This window comes from Aplidium turbinatum, chromosome 6 (assembly GCF_918807975.1).
Source record: "Aplidium turbinatum chromosome 6, kaAplTurb1.1, whole genome shotgun sequence".
Classification (NCBI taxonomy): Eukaryota; Metazoa; Chordata; class Ascidiacea; order Aplousobranchia; family Polyclinidae; genus Aplidium; species Aplidium turbinatum.
In genome coordinates this window covers 12048433-12068749 of record NC_137477.1, presented here as the reverse complement: position 1 = coordinate 12068749, position 20317 = coordinate 12048433, and the positions used below count along the sequence as shown (strand labels likewise).

The following is a 20317-nucleotide window of genomic DNA, read 5'->3' as shown; positions in this document are numbered from 1 at the left end:
AAGAAGGCAAAGCTCGTTTTCAACAAAGCTATGCAAGCAGCGGTTGCAAGTAATGGGAGGGGCAATAGAGCTCCAGAAAAGCAAAACTTTTAAGCAAAATAAAACCCACAAGTTGAAATAAAATAAGAACTTTAGTACGTGGGGGAGTTGCCTCCCGGAAATTTTAACAAAATTTAGATTGTTTTGGTCGCTTTTTGAATATTTTTTTTTTCGCTTTTAGAATCCCCTCACAGCTTACATCTATTAAACTGTCTACACGTTGGCTAACCTATTGACAGTTAAAGAAGGCACTGTGTTTACTTCGGAATGTTGAATTATTCTCTCAGTTTTGTACACTGCTAAAATCACGGAAGCTTTATGACGCCATTTAAGTTAACAAATTGTGATTAAATAAACAAAAATAAGACAAGTTTAGGCGAGAAAAGCTTACATGTTTTTTTTTCTCGATATTGGGAGTGGACACGTGACCAATTAAGTGCCCCTTTGGATCCACCACTGCCTTACATTCACAGTAAGTTTACAACCACAAACGTTCACTTTATTTATCTGATGGCATTGAATACTTTTCCTCAGGTCTTTCAAAAGAGAGATATCACAAACCCAGTGGATTTTAATCGGAAATGGAACGTGTACAAAGAAGGCTTTGGCAAACTGGATGGAGATTTTTGGCTTGGTAAAAAGATGTTTCTAATTTGGTTGCTGTTTGAAACTATCTTTTTTGGTCGAAAAGAACTTTTTCACAACAAACAGTCGGTTTAACAATTATTCTCATTAAACAATTAAATATAAAAATTTCACAAGTGTAAGAAAAATGGTCTGTTCCAGCGTTATGCTGCGGGACGCTGTGGTAACAGCGATTTTTCACAAGCCTTCGGAATACGGCTCCCTAGTCATGACCAATGACGGATTCGTGGGGTGGTGGGCGGTGAGATGCGAAACTTAGAAGGTGAAACTGGGGAGTCAAAATAAGCATTTTTGTGCATTACTGCATTCGGATATTCTTATATTTTTCATTTTAAATTCATCACGAAACGAAATGGCTTGAAATTTGAAACGAAATTCTTCACTGAGAAAAATATTTCGAAACAAAATAAAAATAAAAGATAAGAAATTTTACCGCAAAACAATACCAGCAACTTCGAAAAATTTTGAATTTGAAAGGGTTTATTTCGAACTGCTCTCATAAATTCAAGCGATAAAAATGTGGTGAAAAAGAAATGTTTTGATCTTGAATAGATTTTTTATAAAACAAATTTAATTTTAAAGATCAGATTGTGATATGAAACTGTTTAATAAAGCTTTGGTGGAGAGTTCGCTTTGTTGAATCATAGACAGACAAAACAAAGTATTTTAACGAGTTTAACATAATGTATTGCACAAAAAGACCTAACATAAGTAAAATAAATAAAATAAACTCAAACGTTTTCGACACGTACTTGTGCCTCATCAGGAATTACTATCTGCAACATACATAAAATGAGAATTAAACAAATAAATACTATTAGCGTGGTGACGCAATAATGAATCGCTACAATAGTACAAAAAGCGTTCAATGCCAAGCAAAAATGCCAAGCAGAGCAAATAACATCAAATATAGTTATTACTTTCTAAAACCTCTAACCTACAGCCTGTTTCACCCTAAAAGGGGGATCATCAGAAGGTCCTGAATAATACGCAAAAAACAATAAATCGGTAACACCTGAAAAGCTATTAAACATTATAAGCTTAATTTAATCTGCAAACAAACCCTCAGAATTACAAAGGGAATGGCCAGCTTTTCAGCAAGACAAAGGCCACAATTATTGCGGCCACCTCCACTGTGAGGACGAACATAGCTGTGGATGGACCATGATATTTTAGGATCAATAGCCTATCCTTGTCCTAAAGGTCCCAAACCGCCTACGATAGTTCTGTGGTAGGTATTTAGAAAAAGGAGTCAGAAAATTTTATGGTTTGATCCTCTTTTCAGCTTACAGGTTGATAGCAACATTGGGTAGGAATTTTTTCAAACCCATTGCCATCCACCTTCCGCCCCATCATAGATTGCATAAGATATTCAACCGTAATACTATTATAGTTGTACTTCAAATGTTGCAAGCATCATATCCACCCACAATAAATCAATATTGCAGGCTACAAATGAACCATCTCAGCCTGGTTGCAATTGTAGGGTGAAATCAGATTGTCCTTTGAATGAGCAATGCTTAAAGAAGGCCGTTATTTACAAAGCCACCATTGATAACGGCCCAAAGGTTATAAATTACATTGGTTGTTGCAAAACGAATTTTAAAAAACGTTTGTCCAACCACAAATGTTCCTTCATGGATTCTAAACGAAATAGCACCAGAGCTATTTAAGGCGGTTTGGGCTTTGGCGGTTTGTGCTAAGGCTTTCTAATACCTCCACAGTGTAGGTAGAAGTTTTAGACAGTAATAATAACTTTATTTGATAAAATGAGAATCTCACTGTAACAACACTCCGGACTGAAAAGCACGAACTCAACAAGTGATACAAGAATGATTACGAGTAAACACGGCGAGAAACAAATCACACGAGGTGTGAAATATAAGCATGTGACAACAATTAGAACACACAAAAGAAAAGACGAGCCACAGGCAAATAGTTGTCTGTTGAGAAACAGATTATTACCCTTGGTTTTTAGGGCTTCCAGTTCCATGATCTTAGTCTAGTATTCAGATGTGCCTCACGAGATGATTTTGAATTGGTCTGTAACGTGCACTGAAAATGTTTAAAAAAATTAATTTCTCAGACCTCTCACAAATTCATAAAATATTAATTTCTTTGAGTAACATGTAAGGTTTGTTTCAAAGTTTGTAAGGTTTTTTGTAAGGTTTTAAGTTTGTTTTGTTGTAAGGTTGTTATAAGGTTTGTTGTAAAGTTTGTAACTTGTTTCATTTAATTAAAGTGGACTTATTTTGTAGCTTCAGTGTCGTCAGCTTAACTTATACACTATGCTAATTTCTTTTTTTTTAAGGTCTGGATAAGATTCACAACCTAACAAAAAATAGAAGTTGCAAACTACGTATTGATATTTGGAATGGAACAGACATTTACCTAACTTATTTGCACTGTACAGGTATTAAATGGAAACTTATCTTATAATTAATAAGTGTGACAAGAGTGCATACTTGATAAACTCTTCAAACCTACATTGAACTTCACCTTTTTTTTTCATAACTCAATGGTTTTTCCATAACTCAATTGATGTATTACATTTTTGGAAAGGACTTATTTGCGACATCGGACCAACTCAAGCAATAACAAACCAAATTCGTCAGCTTGGTTGGGGGAACAGAACAGAACCTAGAACAGAACCCGACTGTTCAAAGTTGGGCGCTTAACCACTGAGCTAACGGAGCGGAGCTTTTACACTCAGCAAAAAGACCATGCCAGTTTAAATCAATTTTGAACAAAATATAAAAAAACTCAGCGATATCGTATGAAGTAGCCTACTTGAGACACAAATACGGACACGGTCAAAGCTGCAAACATGTTTGACATTGATTTATTTTCAGTGCAGTCGGGTTCTTGAATCACACCGACAAAACAAGGTTTGATTTTGTCATTTAAGCTTCGCAAAACGTTAGAAAATGTCAACAGCAGCTAAGAACTTACAAGATTTAGCAGTCACGGTAAAAACACTCCTCGAAAATGGACTATTCAAGCTAGAAAATCAGTCCTTTTTGCGCTGATTTTGACAACATCTGCAGACGTTGAATTAATAAAAACTAGAATGATTTGGTAGCTGGGTAAGTTTTCATTTGTCCGCAGCCGATATGAAAATGCCTTTGTTTTCAAAGTAAACCCGAAAATTTTTGATTGCGCTTCCTCAACGAACAACGCTACAGGACGACATCATCTTACTTCTTTGTGATGACGAATTGTCAGAAAACTTTGCGTCGAAGATCTCATGGTGATTTAAAGTGCAAATTTTGTTCTGCTTTTTGTCTTTTACAGTGAGAGCGTATATATACCATCTCACCAAACTCATCAATTTTAGTGTATTTTAGCTCACTGCATTTCGGTAATGCCTTTTATCAATTCACTATGGCGTTTCCAGTAGCATTGACAAGGGGGTCCAAGAGTAGCCTACGTTTGTTTGGACTCCTGGCCTGAAATTACTTTAAGGGCCTGTAATCTTTACAAGAGGCCTTGCAACTTAACGAAACTACCTCGTATTCTTTGAACAAAGTACAATTTTCTCAAAACTGCCTTGATTAGGGGCCCGTGGACCTCATGGGTTTCGGGCTCAAATTATTCTCTCAACGGCCCTGAGCGTATCTATGCCGTGAAATAAAATTGATAACACAAAGCCATCAAAGCACCAAGTAACCTTCCACCATTTACGTTTTTTTATATTTATAAATGCTTTTAGTAACTTCAGCATTTTGGACGAAAGCGACAACTACAAGTTACTCTTGGGCGAATACATCGGCACAGCTGGAGACGGACTAACATCTGGTCATACTCATCATTATGTGGATTTCAGCACTAAAGACAGAGAAAACGACAGATTGTAAGATATTTTCAGCCTACGACACAAATATGAATGATAAAGTAAACTTGCTTTGCTAATGCATAGTTTGTATTGTCTTGACCATAGGTTGAGCGTGCAATTTTAGTTGTAGGCTATTTTTACATTAATCTATGACGTAGAGATGGCCTATGATGACCCTTTTTCTAATATTATTTCTCCATTTTACCCATGCCTTACTGAAAACGACCCAATACATTTGTTCACGAATTGATTCATGATGGCATTAAACCGACTGCCTTGGAGTATATCAAATAAATCCTTTTATTTCTTGAGCCACCACTCTCTGTTTGCAGAAGGTAGGCTATCCTATTCTCTGAGATTTACGTCCGGCCCGTTAGCTCAGTGGTTAAGCGCCCGAGTCAAGAACAACAGCCGCTGGTTCGGCTGTCTGGGTGTGCGCTTGAGCAACGCATTTCAGAACTGCTCTCTATTCAGCGTTACCTAGTAGATGGAATAATTCACAGACAACAACACTTCAACAGCAATGGAAAACTTTACTCTGCCAATCTCGGTAACCGACCCTGCATCAGTGGTTTAAAGCCTCTGCAAGGGTTTAAACTTTCGAAACTGCCAGAAATAACCTATAAAAGGCTTTGTCAGTCGGAGGATTAAGATTCAAAACCAAACGAAACCATGTTTTGCCTACTTGTTAAGCCAAAATCATGCCCTAACCTTCTTCACGAAGTTGGCATTCATGCATTGCTAATTGACTCAGAAAAAATATTCTTCGAGCATTTAATTTCTTGTAAAAACTTTTGTAATACCGCAGCGTATACCCAGTCATGTTGTTACGGCTGTGAATTAACTTGTGATTCTTCAACTGTCATATAGCCTACCCTGTTACAATCTAAAAACGCCTTAAACAATACATGGGAAAACTCGACTTAAATTGAAAATAAAAATAAAAGAGAACAAGTGACATTTTAAACTACAAATAAAGAGCTGCAGGTTTAAATCTTAACAACGGAAATCATAACATTGCTGATTTGTATGCTTTACTTCAAGTTTGACGCATTAAATGCATGTTACAAAAAATGTATTGATGAAGACATACACGTGTAGCGACAACTATATATACAATAATTGCACTGCATCAGGTCACGCATCCATCCGTAGATTAAGTTATCAACAGATTTAAAAAAATTAACTGGATGATAAAGCTTTGGTAGAGAGATAATTCTTGAATAAAGGCAAAAACTTTCGCCGAAAACGTTCGAATTTATGTAGTTATTTTATTTTATGTATTGTTTTGAATTATGTAATTCAATCCTATCAAGTTGCTATCTATTAACTGAATGAAACGTTTAAGTTGTTACTGTAAGCCTACGTTTTTTAATTAATTATTTGCATTTGATATACCAGCATTTATTTTTTTATTCTCAACTCTGTTCGTCATTAGAACGCCAATGCTAGCTGATTGGCAAATGTTAATGACTGAGTCCACTCGTGGTTGCTTAGAGATGGATGGACTAATTTGTATATGGCCAGGCCACTTTACGTTTTCATATGAGTCTCAGCTATTGACGTTTCAACTCAACAACATAGACAGTATTTAACATCTACAAGCGTATAGCGGATGTAGAAAAAAAATTGGGGGCCACTAGAGTTTCCAGCAGTAAAAAGTTCAAGGTAAAATGATCAATGTAAGAATTTTGGTGTGAAGCAGAAAAAAGGGTTTGGTAGGAGGTCTGGGGGAACTTTTCCCAAAAAAATCTAAAAATTTTGTTTTATGTCGCGTTTTGCGTAGTTTGTGGCCCAATAATATTTTTGTTTAAAACGCAAATTTCTTATTGACAAAGCTTTACAAATTAAAAGTAAATTTCTGTATGCGTTGTTAGTGGAGTTATACACAGTCTGGCAATTAAAGTAAGTTTCAAATCAGTTTTTATGATCACAGAAGGATTTCACCAAATTAATTTCAACAAAGTTTTGTATATTTTTGCCTGGTGTCACAAAGTTTAGCTTTTTTAAACATTAAAATGCTATCCGTTTGCATAATTAAGTTCAACGCCTGAAGATAATTTTGTGATTTACAGCAAGAATCGCCACTGTGCTGCTCACCACGAAGGAGGCTGGTGGTTCAATCAGTGCTTCGATTCGTGTTTGACTTGCCGAGCGAGAGCCTTTTTGTGGGACCGTTCCAGCATACAGATGTCAGAAATGAAGCTTCTTTGTACTAAAAAATAGTTGCAATTATTAACAGCAAATAAGTTGTGGCAATAATTTTTTTTTAAAACTGCAAACTATCATTTTGATGATATTCGAGCTTATTGTTTTTGTGTCGAAAATAAATATAAAAGTACTGTACTTTACATATATCCATGAATTGGTTTAGCTTTAGTATTTACTTTTGCGTAATATGCTTTCGTATAGCTTCAAATAATTACGTAAATATTTTATGATTTTAAATATATGACTTTCGTCGTTTGTATTTCCTTAAAAATCATTGTTTTTTTATACATGATGTCACACACTGTAGGCTTCAGTAGCCTATGCTTTTATTGCTTTTGGTAAATATCCTCACATTGTTGACATTCAACATTATGTAGACAGTACTTGATTATTCCAAGACTTGTAAAATAGTTGCCATTTAATAAATTGTAGTTTACATTGCAATGTGTCGTGATTTATTACATAAAGGAACATTTAAAATAAACACACAAAATTTCTAACAAACGAGATCCTTGATATAGGCTAACGTTACATTTCTTGAACTGTTATTATTTTTATTTTTGCTGGTGTGACGCTAACGAGTTGGTCCATGAAGAAACAATTGGATCAATTAAATGAGATTAAGTGTTGTATGAATTCGTTTTTTTGCAGTTTAAAGGCATTGAATTGAAAGTTTTTAAACGACGACAAAAAACAATTTGTGCAGTAATAGACTTGAAATCGAAATCAATTGATCGAATCGAATTTTTTCTTATTTTGCTATCCAGGAAGTTATTAGAGTCAGATTGCTGCAAAATACTATTGGGTTTCCTGAAAGCTTTCAGGATCTGCCAGCAGAATTGTAAAGTAAGATTTTAAACATAAATGAAAGTAAAATGACAAGACTAAGTTGAATATTTGAAAACATGAGACTGTTTTAGTTATGATTAAATTGATTGGTTTACGCTTGTAAAGTTTTTGGATTAACACGAAAGATAAGGTTAGACTAGATCACATCACACCATTGTAGGCTAGTAGGGTTCGGAAGTTTGCTGAATCTAGTGAATTCGTAATGGTAGGCGAATTGCAAAACTGCCTTTGGTTTTCTGCAACAAGCTGTACAATTTCATAAAATGGTTAATGCTTGTGCATTGGGCGTGAGTGTAAGCTATTGGCAAAAGCTTTAATGATGAGCTTTCCTAAACATATACCAAACTTCTAACATTAGGCTACTTTTTAACCCTTTCTTGTCTTGCATCGTTTTAAACTGGTGCTCGCAAATGCGTGACACAAAGCGCTGTTTTGTAACAAAACACCTAGGATAGGCTATATATCATTGGCCCATTTTAAAATGCGTATCGCTAGATATCAAGGTCGTTAAAGGCAAAGGTTTGGAATTGGGAAATTTTCAGGTTTTAGGAGTTTGTATCAGAAATAGAACCCTGCAATGAAGCCCGACAAAACGCTTAGTTTTGCGATCAACTACGGAAAAACGTTGAGGGTGAAAGAGTTATAATGAGTCAAAAAAATTGAACAAAATTTGAAAAATTTAGTAGAATAATAGAGCCTAATAAAAGAACTAATTATTATCGTTATGTCTATAATCCTTGACAGTAAGCTATAAGAGCTGTTTCAAAAGCCTAACGGTTAAATTGTTGCTTTCTTTCTATAAATCCTAGGTCTGCACCAAACAAATAAGCGTCAAATTAATAGTAGGGAATATGAAGTAACTTAACCCTATCTGTAGCGACACGGGGCTTTATGAGGACACCCCACTCTAGTGGTGAAATATTTCACAGAAGGAAATATACTAAAAATGTGAAATTTCTTGACTTTTAGTTTTTATTATTTGCGAATTTTTTAAACCTACACTGGCAATTTTTCAACCTTTCTGCCCTTCACAATAAGCATTTCGTCTCAGGTGGCTAGACATTTTCGTGCAATCCTAGTGATATGTATGTTAATGTTAGTGCAATACAGTATAAATGGTAGTGCAATTACTTTGAAATGTAAAAACGCCTAAAAATGGCTTATATTTATGAGAAAAAGTAATTTTTCGTGCAGTTTAGCATTACTTTATGTTATAAACAGACATAACTAAGCAACAACACTACATTTAACATTATAAAAACAACAAGCGAACGTTTTCGGCTAGTCATATAGCCCTTTTCAAGCCTATAAGAAAAATACATTATTGAAAGAAATGCTAAAGATAAACCGTCATTGCAGTTTTTCAAAATTGTACGTAAGTGTTTGTCCGAATTCGAAACCAAAATTCATGAGGCATTGATCATCAAATCTTTAAACCCAGGGCTCAACAGGCAATTATTTGCTTGCGGAGCTTCTTACCTTTTAACAGTTTTTTGATTAAATTATCACGTCTTGTGCTTTTCGCATTACTTTGTTTTGTGCCACTATCTCTTGTGCTTCTGTCTTTCTTGCGTAATCTGCCTGAGTCCTTGTCTGAACAATCAATTATTTTTACCTCTGAAATACTTGACCCGTTGCGTTGTGTAATTTTCAGTTATCATTTTGTGTGAGCAAGGCAGTTTCTCAAATGTTTAGATTTGACCATATTTTTGCTGTGATACTATAATTATGATTCTTTAGCATTTCTTTCAATAATGTATTTTTCTTATAGGCTTGAAAAGGGCTATATGACTAGCCGAAAACGTTCGCTTGTTGTTTTTTGTTTTTATAATGTTAAATGTAGTGTTGTTGCTTAGTTATGTCTGTTTATGGTTTAAAAGAGTTACCTCTTTATGTTATAATTCCAAAATATCAATTTTGAAGCTATTTTCGTAAAAGAATAAAAACCAACTTTCTGACGTTTTTTTATCGTTAACAATTTATTTCAATAAATTGTTGAGTAAAAATTTAATTTATGTACGCACAATACACATGGCTATTATGTTGTAAAATATTTTGGCTCTGTGATTTTTATAGCTCCCGTTATTAGCGATTAATTAGCACGGGGCTAAGATAGCCCGTGACGTGCTTTCCGCGGACGAAAACAGCTCTTATATAGGATTAACCTAATGATTGCGGTAAGTATCCCAACGAAAATATGTTAAACTGATAGATAAAAAAATCACATCATCTAAGAATATACTGCCGATATAAAGGGTCTCTATGAAAGAAGGGTCTCAAAACACTATATGTCTATATGAATGGGTCTCAAACACGCGGCCCGTGAGGACTTGGGGTACGGCCCGCGATGCATTTTTAAACTTTGAAATAATTAACATATTATACAGTACATATTTTTTCTATAGATTTAGAAAGATAAAATGCACTCTAGAATTGCTCAAAAAAATATAAAAATGCTCATTAAACTACACACGACTTTAGCACTACTGTCGCGCCCATTTTATCGCTTGCGAGAAACTCAAATTGCTACATCACAATCACATTGCCTATTCACTTATTGTGTGGTTATCGCAATAGTAACCTTGGTGTTTGCTGAAGTCAGTTCTTCAAGGGTTTAGTGTTTTCCGCGCTTTTGAAAGTTGATTGCAAGATTTTTACTCTTCAGGTCCGTCATTTAGTTTGGGTTGTTTTTTGTTTTTTTACGTCTGCACTGCGTTGTTCCATCTGTTTGTTTGTACTACCATTTCTTGCGATCTAACGTTCTTGGTGTGTTCTTACCAACTTTTTTATTGTGTTTTAACTGTGTTATTTCGTTAATTGACTTCTTATTGTGTACTGCGGCCATCGGGTTAATTTACACATTGTCGTGAAATATTTGAATGCGTTTTTAATAGAAGAAATATTAAAACGCCGCATATGATGCACACCATAGCTGAGTAATCCAAAATTAGGCTGTAAAATTTTAATTGGAATTTTAGGAGACAGTAATAGATTTGAGGAACATTTTCTTGTCACTGGTCAAGATCACAGAGTGGTAAATTAGAATACTGCTTGTAGCCTATCTTTAAAGTTTATTTGAGTAATCTAACTCTGGTGTAACCCAACTAAACAATAATGGGCAGAAACAAAGGCTTTTGAGCATTCAAAAGATTTCAAGCACAATCATTTCTAGGATGCGGTTTTCTAATGATTTTACATTATAAACTACTTTGTAGCGTATAAAAAGTTGTTTTTAAATTCTACCCAAGCATTAGAGAAAATGTCTTCTTTAATTTTTTTGTTTTTCGTTCTGGTTGTATGCTCAAACGTGCATAGTTCCCCACAAGTTACTTTGACATGTAGCTTCGATGCTGGAGATGAAATGCAGTTTCAAAGTGGTTCTAGAAAACTAAGTGCAACAAGCTTGAAAGGTGAGATTGTGTAGGCTACACTAAAGGACTGCGTATTTGCTATATCGTCCAGTCTTGCCAAACATTCTTTTTAAAATAGGCTGCGTTTATGAGCTAAAGTCTCGCACCAAATTGATTATATCCAGGGCCGTTTAGAGCCTAGTTTGGGCCCGTTACAAAAGAGACCACTTTTAAGAACAACGTCCTTTATCCAAAGAATAGGCTACTTGGTGGTTTTTCAAGTTTCCAAGCCATTTGAAAAGGTTACAGGTCCATAATATTTAAAAAAAAATCTTGCCTTCCCCACTTCTCAAAACCGATCAAACAATGGATGTTGTGCATCCATCCAGTTGTCGAAAAACCAATCACTAGACTTTGTAACCTACAAATTTATATCAGGATTAAGCTTTCAAAAAAAGCTTCCTCGGCCCGTGGAAAAGGTTCCTACATTAATCTAGCTCTAACTTCTTCGGAGGCCTTAAATGCGACTTACACATCTTCGTGGAATTGCTCCTTCCAATTATATGGTCACAAAAAAAAACTGCTGACTGCATCATAAACTGAGCACTCTTCGGCAACTTAAAAGAGATGGGCGGTCTGCAGCATAACAAAACAACACACTGACTGCTCTCCTAAAAGTAATAAAACAGTTTAAGCATCCCTTTGATTGTGAGTCATTGAAAGCAAAATTATTTCTTTTGAAGAAAATTAGTTTATAGCGTAAAAATTAAATTTTTGTTCAAAAAATATTATTATTATTTTTAATTGACATTATACAGTAGATTTCCTTTATTTAAGACAAAGGAGATGGACTTACTCCTTACTTGATATAAATTGTGTTGTGACAATGCATGTAGCCACACATCATTACGAGTGTTTTCGTTTTGAAGATTGTGTCTACTTGCATGTCACGACTGATTGCACACCAAATGTTGGCGGGAACTTATTTAAAATCTACGTTTTTGTGTTTAAATTTAAAACAAATTGTGCAAATTTAAGATCCGGATCTAATCCGGACCTGGCTTTTACAAAACAACGAGATCTATATCTAATTCGGATCCGCTGAAAAACAATAAGATCCGGGTCCGGATGTGGTCTGAATCCTGTTCCTGTGCAATTCTGCTACAGATTGTGTTGCAGAAAGTGGAACCTTTTTGTTTTACAAAATATCTTCCTTTTGCACAATTTCCGCTGTTTCACAAAACAAATTATGTTTTTTTGAACTTTTTTCGGCAAAATGTGATGATTTTGTCGAAAAAAGTTCAAATTGACAGCATAAAAGCCAACATGGAACAAATTATGTTTTTTAGACGAAGCTAGCGAAAACAGACAAAAAGGTCAAAACAACAACAGTTTGGAAGCAATTGCCAGACTGGAGAGCCAACTTGGCGAATCTCAACGAGGTGTATCACTTTGTTTGTTATTCGTAACACTGTAAATTGTTTATTTTCGAAATAATTTGCAGAAATATTTACACTGTTGTTGCTGCTGTTGGACGAAGTTGATGATAACAAACTCACCAGTCACTTTTCAAAGTGATTTTTCATTTAACGAACCAGTATTTGATGTATGATCATTTAAGGGCAAAGAAAATTGAAAAAAAAACAAAGAAGAAATGAAAAGAAAATTGCACTGCTTGAAGCTAAAACTGCACAACTAGTGAAACAACTCAAGGACTTTGAAGGTAATTGTGTTTACTAATTATAAGGAATACGTTATAGCAAAACTGCTTGTTTATAGAAAAGTAAGCTATGGATTTTTAAATCAACTTTTTTTGTTCTTTTAAATGAAACCAATTAGGCTACAATTTGCTATTAAGCTTATACCCAACACCCGCTACTTCCATTTGATGCAACTTCCATAAAAAAACTACAGCTATACAAATTAAAAGTTTTCCTTTCTTGCATCAATTGCTGACGTTTTTATGATGACATTTTTGTGCTTTGTCATTTTTTTCATCATTTTTAATTTTTTACAAGGGAACATAAAGACAAAAACATCAAAAGAGTTAATACTTATTTTGTGGTCTTGTAAATTGACTTCCAATTACTTGTCTTATAACAGAGTAGTTTTGAGTTTTCTTAATTGTGATTTCAGCAACGTTTGCAGAAATCAAGAACAATATTTCCGTCCTCCAAAATACAGATGAAGAGCAAGGTAAGGCGCATTAGGAATTTACAGCTTACTTTAAGTAGGCTTAGGCATGTTTGAACTACAATTAATCTTTCACGCTTTACCGGGCTAGCCTACACCAGCTCTCACATATAACTTTAGACGAAATCACAACTTACATCAATTTTGTGAGACAAGTTATAAATTGTATGTTCATTACAGCAGGGCAAAGTGGGTTTGGTCGTCAAATAACCAAAGATTGTCAAGATCTGTACGAAGCAGGAATTAATAGAAGCGGCATTTACAACATCATAATCAATGGTACTTCACTCTCTGTGTATTGTGATATGGAGTCTGATGGGGGCGGATGGACGGTTTGTATTTTCTAAATGCTGTTGCATGCGATTTATCTACAGGGTGGGCCAAAAGTAGGCTTACACTTATTAAACTTTTTTTGTGTGCAGTAAATTGAGCATTTTGAGCACTTAAAGATATAACGAGCATTCTTGAAATTTAAAAGTACCCACATGAATACAATAAATTTACTTTTAGATCCAAACCCTACTTTTTATAACTGTAAGCCTACTTTTGGCCCACCCTGTATATCGATAAACTATTGTTCTGACTTTTGACTTAAGAAATTCAATCAATGGAGTGATTTTTCTAGTTGTCATTGTTTTCAAAACTAAAACAAAGAATTCATTAGTAGGCTATGTGAGTACGTTTGCTGCTGGTAAAAAAGTGTAAAATAGTCGATTCTTTTGTGAAACAAATTTAAACCGAAAAAACAATTGCTAAATATGCTGTCCATGTTGGATTTTAGAGAACTTATGCAAATATTAACGCTTTTAGTATGAATTAGTTTTGAGGGAATTTCTTTATTTAGCTTGCCTGACAACATATCTGCATCCATCAGGTGTTCCAAAGACGCAATGTCACAAACAAACTGGATTTTAATCAAAACTGGAACGTATACAAAAAAGGTTTTGGAAATTTGGATGGAGATTTTTGGCTAGGTGATAAAAAAACGTTTCAAAACTTGTTGGCCTAAACTTATTTAGACATAAAATTGAATTGTTAGAGAGTGCAGGCCAGTTGGATTATACTTTTGAGTAAAAAAGGTTTGACACTCAGGTGCAGTGGTTTTTGGTGTTCAAATCAGGAAAAGACAATTCGTAAGCGGTTTTGAAGGTGCATGTAAAAGAAAAAAGTAGTTCCGAAACAGGGATTTTGAACCGAAAAAATTCAACATCGACAATTTCGTTCAACTCAAAAGCGTGTGTAAACTTATTAAATATAGTTTTGGGAGAGATTTCGCTTTTTGTTATTGCTTGGCCTTTAGCTTTCAGGATGTTCACGAGTAGTTTATTTTGGCGCAATCTGACTTTCATAACTTCCTGGATCGCTAAATTTTAAATTTAAATATTCTTTTTAATTGTGCTGTACACATACATATCAGTAAGGAACGATCTGATCAATCGATTTTAATTTCGGGCCTATTGTTGCACAAATCGTTATTTTTTTGTTTTGTTTGAAAACTTTCAATTCAATACCTTCAACCTGCAAACTAAGATAATTTGTACTCTAAAATTTAATTCTTAGCCTACTGAAGTAGACTAAAGTTAAATTGTAGGTAGTCTACAATTGTATTTATTTCAATTGTCTCTATGTAGCCTACAATTTTGCGCTAAAAAATTGTTTATTTTGAGTTTACTTGTTATCTGAAAGTTCTGTTTTACATCAATTTTGAGGGATTTTATCCTGTGAACGCACCATCAGAATAACTTAAGATTTCCTTTTCTTGATAAAGAGCCCGAAAAGCAACAATCTTTGTCTAATTATGTCTACTCAAAACTGTAATTTCAGCGGTCTGGACTCAGGGATATCTAAAGAAGGGGAAACGAAGTCTCACAGGGATTGCCTTATTCTCACGACACTACCAAGGCGGGAGTTTGTAGCGCGTTAAACATGCGGTTCTTTTTAAAAATGCAACATGTTTTGTAATGCAGCTGGTACAGTCAGCTACAAAAGACAGTTAGTAAATGATATGTAGAGCATATTTAAAAAATACTTGTTTGGAAAGACAGTTGAAAAGTTACCAGTAAACTAGATCTAAAGTAAGTAGTTAGATTAACAAGTTATCATAAGCATGCAGAAAATATCCAGGCCTGATGCTAACAACGTAATGCAAGTTATCATAACAAGATCTATAAAACTACTGTCGGTGCCAATCGTCATTTTACGATAAACAGAAGCCCTTCTATTGCCAGACGTAACAAAAACTTTCGCATCTTCTTCTTTACATATCTCTGTCTGAAATTTAACCACAAAGAAGCAAATTCAATAATTTTATGAGTAAAAACAATGCCAATTGTAGTAAAAAACTCACATTTTTTTACAGAACTGTCAGAATGAGTTGTTTTGCTTGAATAGGTGGAAAGACAAATGAGTTTGAAAAGCGTTTTGGAAAGTTTATTAAATGATGTTGTTTCTTAGATGTGTATAGGCTTAATTAATTCGTGATCTCATATTTCAAATACTTTTTTCAAACTAAGGTCTAGATCACATTCACAATCTAACAAGAAATCGAAATTGCAAACTGCGAGTTGATCTTGTGAATCAGAAAAACATTGATCACTTTGCAACGTACAGGTATATGATAGTCAGAGATGGGCGTGATCTTGATCTTGAAGATCACAAGTGATCTTGAAGATCAAGATCGTGATCTTGATCTTGATCTTCAAGATCACGTTTTTTTGGTGATCTTGATCTTGATCTAAGATCACTTTTTTTTGTGTGAGCTTGATCTTGAAGAACAACAAGATCAAGATCACTTTAAAATTGAAGTTTACTTACTAAACAGAGGAATGTTTTTAGAACTCGTACTGTACAAAGTAGTTAGTGGCAACTACTAACATTAAGCCACTGTTAATATGATATGTATCCAACAAAAGACAATTTAAAGTCTCCATCTAATCTGGTCAGTGTTGCCGTTTCAAAATTGAAAAAGTTTTCTGTGTTGGTCATAATAAAGAAGTCAACTTCCGTGTACTGGATGGTGGTGTTAAAAAATCTGGACTCTAGCCGACTTTGGTCATGTAAAGTGGTTTATTGTAGCAAATCAACGAGACCAAGACTTGTTTAAAGGTCTGAGTATGGAGCGGTTTGTCTGACCGCAAACCTCTGAACTTTTTTGATAGCAGACAACAGTATCAAGGTTGCCAGATGGGTAAATAGTGCAATAAACATTGACATAACACAGTGAAAGTTAAAACTACTTAGTAACACGAATAAAAACTCCCACATAAACCAGACAAAAATTTGGTAAAAAATGATGCAGTTCAAAGTTTATTTTCATTTATTTATTATAAATAAAAAGTATAAAACTAATTGCAAATTTTGCGACTTTTTCAGTACTATTGTAATTAACTTTGGCCTTGGGTGTGACGTTGCGGTTCTACGCAAACTACGTCAGCAATTGATAGACCTAATAGCAACAGTCACTAACTTATTACAATTCTAAGGCCAGTGATCGAGTAGTTAAAAGTAAAAGTTAGCAATACCAACTATATACCTTTACCCAGGTTGCTTATAGTACGGTAATTACTTTTTGCAATATCATTGATCAAAAACTTCATTTTTTTTTCAAGTAACTTACACAAAAAGTGATCTTGAAAGTGATCTTGATCTTCAAGATCACGATCTTGATCTTGATCTTCAAGATCACAAAGATCACCTATTCTTGGTGATCTTGATCTTGATCTTCAAGATCACCAATACTGGTGATCTTGCCCATCTCTGATGATAGTTAGCATTTACTATATTGAGCCTAACTCTTCGTTTGAAGAAGTAGCTGAGCATTGTGCTTTCATCTATGTCTTCAATATATCGCTTTTGTCATTCCTTTTTCAGAAATCTTAGAATATTTGAGAATAGTTTCCTTTCTACGTAACCTAGTTAAAATAGAGCAACCATTTTCTCAAAAAAAAAAATAATAATAATTGAATTTTTATAAAAAAAAAAATGGCTGGTGAACCATTAAAAAAGTTTACATTGATTTTTATGTTTCGCCACAAATTCGTTGTTGCAAATGCTGTCGCATCTGTAAAAGGGAACTTTTTCAATCACTTTTAAAAACTTGCTAATTTTTGTTTTGTGTTGTTGCTTTTTTATTTTTTTTCTATTGTGCATTGTTGTTAAGCCCAGCCCTGCTATGCTATAAATCTGGGATTTTCAACCTGGGGGTCGCGAACCGTTTTTCGGAGAGTCGCGAGGCGCCTGAAAATCCAGTGTGTTTTCATTTTTTTGCCGAAAAACATTAAAAACCGTGTTTTTTCACAATCGACCATTCCTCGACATGAGGCTATTCTATTGTTTAAACTTTCAGATGTTGCAAGGCTTTAAAAATACTGTAGTAACGCATTTGATATTTTTCACCAAGTTCTTGTATCTTGCTTTGCGCAGACTAAAGTTAACCAGTAACTACGCTATGGCAAAAAGCAAGATTATTTAGAATCATATGCAAAATCTAGATTTCTCAGTATTATTTCATTACTCCAATGTACTTTTCCAATGGCATTGGATAAATCTAATGTAGGCTATTTAACTATTTTGTTTGAAAGTTCTTTCAGTAACCTAACAGGTGTACGCATTAACAAGCTTAATAGTTAAAAATATGCAGCACCAACCATCTCACTGAAACTGATTTCAATAAATCCATAAAAGATTGCAATAAATTTAACCGGTGAAAATGCGAAAATGTAGATTATTCTCATTTTCTCTTATTATCTATACTCAAGCTTGATAAAAATGGAAATAATAATCGGAGAAAATGTAATAAAAGCCGTAATAACATCGCAAAAAGACATTTTGGCTTTCAGAAGTTTACAATGGAACAGCAAAACTAAACATAACTAGATGTCGGCATGAATCAAATTTGGTTTAATTTTGCATCAAATATTCTTTTGTTTTATATTTTTATGGGGTGGCGGGAGGCTACGTTGATTGCTCTGAGGGGGTCGCGGTGGAAAAAAGGTTGAAAACCCTGCTATAAATAGAAGACTTGACCTTTCCAGATACAAAACCCTACCACTACAACATCATAATACCATTCGCTACATTACGTAGCCTACTGTGGCATCAACCATGCTACTCTGACGACCAGATAAGTTAATATTAATTTTTGTCTTCAGTGACTTTGGGATTGCGGACGAAAGCCAGAACTACTATTTACACGCGAGTGGTCACAGCGGCACAGCTTTTGATAAGCTGAACAAGAGTTTGTTTTACGATGCAAACATCCGTGATGTTCAATTCAGCACCAGAGACAACTACAATGTGTAAGACATGCAGTAGGCTACATACTGGCATTCGTTTGCTGCAAATATGATGGGTGCAGACCTTTGTTGCCTCCATTGCTAGTAGGCTACTATGATTGAATGCTCTCCAGATACGAGCAAATATTTTGTGGAAGAATCTTTTTTGGATTATTCATGACAGCAAATGTCAACCTGGGGTTTAAGGACTCTTTGGGAGTTTGTTGAAAAGTTTTGGGGAGTCTTTGAGTGCACTATAAATTAAACAGAATTGAATTAGCCTAGTGTATTCTACTGTAGGCTATTAATTCAATGTGAATGCAAAATTACATCTTGTTAATAGAAATCTAATGTGTTGTCAATTGTTTTTAACGACGGAAAGTCAGTTTCCGGTTTTCTGCTTTGACCTACCACTAAGGTGGTTAAAGGATAGACCTTCGCCCCTAAAGATTCATACAACGATGACTATCACTTGGCCTACTAACTAACCTAATAACTTGTTTGAAAATGAATAGGCCTACTGAAATTTCATATTGAACTTTTTATTGATCGTATTGAAATAAAAACAGGCAAACTTTTGCATATCGTATTTAATATTAAAATTGCTTGACAAATTAAAAGCCGAGTAAAAGATTACAAACCATTTACAAACATATAATCCCGATCGATTGGTTTTTAATTTTATCCTCGGACTGACAAAGCTTTGATAGCCTAGGTTATTCCTGGTAGTTTCGCATACTTGTAGAAGCTTATTTGACGCAGGGACGTTACCGAGATTGAGAGAGAAAAATTTCCAATTGTTGAAGAGTTGTTGCCGGGCAGGGAAATTATTTCATCCATGAGGTACCGCTGAATGGAGTAGAGTCCTTGAAATGTGTTGCTCAAGCGCACACCTCGAGAGTCGAACCAGTGTCGCTTGATGGTGAATCGAGCGCGTAACCTCTGTGCTAACGGGGCGGGCAATGCAATCAATGCACGCAGATCATTTATCATAAATCTATGTGTGAAACATTGATGGTTATTTTTGCTAATAAAGATGATAACGTAGCCACAGCCTAAATAAAATGTGTGAAAAATTGGAAAGCTTGTTCTTGTGGCTAATCACTTTACACACTTCTAAGTGGAGTAGAAAAGAGCATACGGAAGGAGGTTATTCAAACACATGTGATACCCTCTTTTGAAGCGATCTTTTAATTTTTCCATTCTCTCAAACTGGTCACACATAAACTTTACAAAAAAATCAATTGCATTTTTTATTCAAATTTGTGTAACTTTTAGCATTACGATCGATTGTTTTATTTTGAAAAGTCTAAACCGCATGTCGTTTTATCTTTTCAGGGATGATTTCGTAATCGAACCTTGCCCTTATATCCAAGGAGGTTGGTGGTTTTACGCATGCTCAGATTTTTGTTTGAACTGTGAGGTGTTCTCCTGGAGCTCATTAGAAGGCATATTACAATCTTCGACGATGAAATTTCGTTGCCACTGACTCTTTGTGTAACACAATTATCAAAAACATTACTATTGGAACATTATTTGAATCATTTGCGAAATGCTTTTCAACCAGTGACGTAGTCACGGGGTCTTGGAGAGGGGCAGTTGCTTCCCCCCCTAAAAAATGTTGTTTTAGTGCTATTACAACGTTTTAATACCATTATGATTCATGTTGAGTGATATTTGTCCCCCCCCAAGAGTTACTTTTGCTTTCCTTCAATTCAAGAAATTTTGAAATGTGATTGTCAATTTTGGTTGTTTAATTTATAGTTTCATGACATTTAATAAATTTTCGAAGTATGTTTTCGAAATTTTCTCTCGTTGCTGGAAATGCGTCCAGCAAAAAAGTTTTCCTGATTTGACACTGGCAGTTGTGTCACACATAGGCCTACGTAGTTATGGGATCTCTTTATATTGTGTGTTCGTGA

General features: G+C 34.7%; 1 protein-coding gene across 1 annotated transcript; it reads left to right on the top strand.

Moving 5' to 3' along the window:
- The first annotated feature begins 13361 nt into the window (after positions 1-13361).
- On the top strand, positions 13362-20044 carry LOC145771538 (ficolin-1-A-like). Its single transcript, XM_082583238.1, has 5 exons — positions 13362-13454; positions 13997-14096; positions 15636-15732; positions 18273-18419; positions 19734-20044. The coding sequence occupies exons 1-5, from the start codon at positions 13428-13430 to the stop codon at positions 19882-19884; spliced, it is 522 nt and encodes a 173-aa protein (XP_082439364.1). The 5' UTR covers positions 13362-13427; the 3' UTR covers positions 19885-20044.
- The last annotated feature ends 273 nt before the right edge of the window (positions 20045-20317 follow it).

Coding starts and splice junctions, on each gene's coding strand:
- LOC145771538 (XM_082583238.1), top strand. CDS start 13,428: ATGGAGTCTGATGGGGGCGGATGGACG. Junction 13,455..13,996: donor CTGATGGGGGCGGATGGACG/GTTTGTATTTTC, acceptor TGCATCCATCAG/GTGTTCCAAAGACGCAATGT. Junction 15,733..18,272: donor GATCACTTTGCAACGTACAG/GTATATGATAGT, acceptor TTTTGTCTTCAG/TGACTTTGGGATTGCGGACG.